The 3,105-nt window shown below is 32.3% G+C and overlaps 1 protein-coding gene across 1 annotated transcript; it reads left to right on the top strand.

Moving 5' to 3' along the window:
* The first annotated feature begins 710 nt into the window (after positions 1 to 710).
* LOC21393333 (dual specificity protein phosphatase 1) lies at positions 711 to 2,788 on the top strand. The gene is made up of 5 exons (XM_024170129.1): positions 711 to 851; positions 1,694 to 1,816; positions 1,931 to 2,066; positions 2,197 to 2,317; positions 2,578 to 2,788. Exons 2-5 carry the CDS (start codon positions 1,709 to 1,711, stop codon positions 2,786 to 2,788), a joined length of 576 nt encoding a protein of 191 aa, XP_024025897.1. The 5' UTR covers positions 711 to 851; positions 1,694 to 1,708.
* Positions 2,789 to 3,105: the final 317 nt, after the last annotated feature.

The raw sequence follows: 3,105 nt of genomic DNA on the forward strand, positions 1-3,105 counted from the left end.
ACTTGATTCGTTATCCCCACGCTTCCGCATCCGAATTCGATTCGGAAACCAACAGAAGGGTCGACATCGGAGGGGTTAGGGGTTGGATCGAAGGAGAAATTGTTGAAGGAGGGGGTGTAAGAGAATGAATGAGCGCTGACTGAGGAGGAGATGTAAGGACGAAAGGAGCGGGGTTGGAGCTCCGGCGGGATCATCTTCGCCGATGCCGAAGACGATGAGAAGATTTTAAGTATTATGGAATGGATTTTAGTATTTGCTCTAAATTACTTATTTACCCTAACAATAAGAGTCAGTGCGAGAAATGTGACACTTATTGTTTAAAATTTAAGAGATGAGGCGGCTAATGGGAAAGCGTACTAATGGAGAATTATTCATGAAAAAAATTTACTATTTTTAAAAGTTGGGGAGAATTTTTTAACTCGTCAATAGTTTAAAGGACACAAGTGTAATTTATCCTTAAAAGTTTGTCAATTTTATCGATTTTTACGGACTTTCTCTAATCAAACGAAAAAAGATTATTACTTTCAGGTTAAATATGTATAAAAACTGTTTTTTTTTTTTTTTTTTTTTTTTTTAAAAAAATTTAACGTGATTTTAACAATATCCAAGCCAAAAAATTCTACCGCAGAAACACCATTATTTTTATCATAGTAAATGAATTTGAAAATTTATCTCAATAAAATATAAATTAGGAGGGAGAGAGAGAGGGAGAGAAATTGATCGTGAACGGAATAGAAAATTTCCCGCGACGAGCTCATCATTTTCAGAGAAACCGAACGCGAGAAATCGCCAAAGAGCCAAAGACTCTGTTTTCACTTGATACTCTCGTTCCTACTCTTTCAACTTCCTCGGTATTATTCCTTCCTTTTTTCTCTTGAAATCTCTGAATCTTTTATAATGCTTTCAATATCTGCGATATTCTTAATCAATTTCGAATCCCGAGATTCAGTAATAGTTGAGATATTGGTTGGATCTTTGACCCAATTTTTTATTTTTATTTTTTCCCCTTTTCTTCTTTCCTTTTCGTTCAGAGCTTCTTTAAACTCTCCAAGGTGATTTCTTTTCAAACAATATTTAATTTTCCATGATTGTTATGTGCATTGGCTGAATTTTCGTTGTTCTTTGTGGGTTTTCATCCTTTTTAAGTTCCTATTTGGTTTTTTTGTTTGTAAATTCTATAATTCTTTCAATATTTGTGAAATACCTTGAGAATTCTCTACTCATTCATTGTAGTAACCGTGAAAGGTTGATTGATTTCGTTAACCTAATTCCTCTTTATTTTCCCCCCTTTTGTTCAGACTTTCCCAATATATGTAATTCTTTTTCTTGTCATTTAATGTGTATATTTATGTGCTTTTGGCTGAATGATCCTTGTGCTTCTGCAATATTTTCTTGAAAATTTGAGTATATGATATATTGGGAATGAGTTGAATTAGTGTTTTTTTTTAAACAACTTTTGGATCGAATTTTAATTAGTTTCCCATTTCTATATTTTCTCTTTTGTTGTTTCCTATTTTTGAAGTTGCCGGATTTTGTTTGTACTTCTGATTCTCGATTTGAGACAGTTTAGCTTATAAATAGACGAGTCTAACAATGTGGAAAAGAATTTTCAGGAGAAGTGCAGAATCAAAATGTCTGTACATCAAGTTTTTGCTGAAAATAAGTTTTCTGATTAAGTTAATTCTTGGTCTAGAAAGTTTGACTACAAATGGATTTGGCGGATGAAACCTTGAGGGAACAGTTCTCGGCTCTAGAGCGAGTTATGGCTATGTCAAGACGTTTTAATAGGGATAATCTTCCATCAAAAATTGAAGAGGTACATAACCGTCTAACTTCATAGCAATTTCTTATTGTTTTTTGTTGTTATTATTTTGATTTTTTCTTGATAACTTGTTAATTTGAGTTTCTAGTTCTTTCCTTTCTTGTTCAGGGTCTCTTTCTAGGCTCCTTAAAAGCTGCAAGAAACAAAGAGGAGCTGAAAAAATTAAATATCACACACATTCTGACCGTGGCTAATTATATTAAACCTCTATATCCAAATGAATTTTTCTATAAGGTCATAAATGGTAAGAATCTTCTGCACAAACAATCTCTTATAGTAAGTTGTTGATTTTAGTGGTAGTTTTTGTTTCAAGTTAAGATTCAAGACTGAAACTTTATTTGTGATTTGATGGTATTCTTTGAAAATTGAGGTAGTTCCAGATAGCCAAGATGCCGATATAAAGCAGTACTTTGATGAGTGTTGCAATTTTATCGATGAAGCGAAAAGATCAGGAGGAGCTGTGTTGGTTCATTGTATTGTAGGAAAATCTAGAAGGTGAATATTCCCTCTCGATCTAGGTCAATTAGCTTTCTGGATATTTCACTTATTTACATTGAGAAGTCTCATGGTTTAGTATTTACATTATTGGTTGTCTCTTTCATAGAAGAATTTCAATCATATTTGATAGTCATTTGAGGTTCAAAATATAAATGATTAGAGTCATAGGTTTTTCTTCATTTGTTTTCTCTCTTTTACATTTGGAGTTTGGGAATGGCAATCCCAAACTTAACTTTGATGCTTGTCTTTTCTTGCAGTGTGACTGTTGTTGTTGCATATCTGATGAAAAAACATGGAATGAGCTTGTCTGAAGCCCTGGAACATGTAAAGAGCAAACGGCCAATAGCATCTCCTAATTCTGGTTTCATCTCACAACTTATGGAGTTTGAAAAATATCTTCTTGGTGAGCAATCATTTTACTCTTCTATTCAACTTCAGTCTCAAATCATATTGACCAACATGATATAATCTGGTTTGTCTTTTTTTCTTTTTTGTTTTTTTTTTTTTAAACCAAATTAAAAACATTTGCATTTTGCCCTTGGCGCGTAAGAGTACTAAGGGCCCATTTGAAAGGTATACTCAAACCATGATTCTTAATTCTGACGTTTGAAATTTAAATTTTTTGTGAGAGAAAAACACTGTAGGAGAATCTATGATTTGAGTTTGAGTATATGAAACAAATGGGCCTTAAATTTGAGCATGGAGTTTTTATGTTTATTAAATTGTCTCTGTTTTTTTTTTTTTTTTTTTTTTTTTTAAATAAAATTTTTTTAAAAAATTTTTTT

The sequence above is a fragment of the Morus notabilis genome, unplaced genomic scaffold, assembly GCF_000414095.1.
Source record: "Morus notabilis unplaced genomic scaffold, ASM41409v2 Scaffold605, whole genome shotgun sequence".
Lineage (NCBI taxonomy): Eukaryota > Viridiplantae > Streptophyta > Magnoliopsida > Rosales > Moraceae > Morus > Morus notabilis.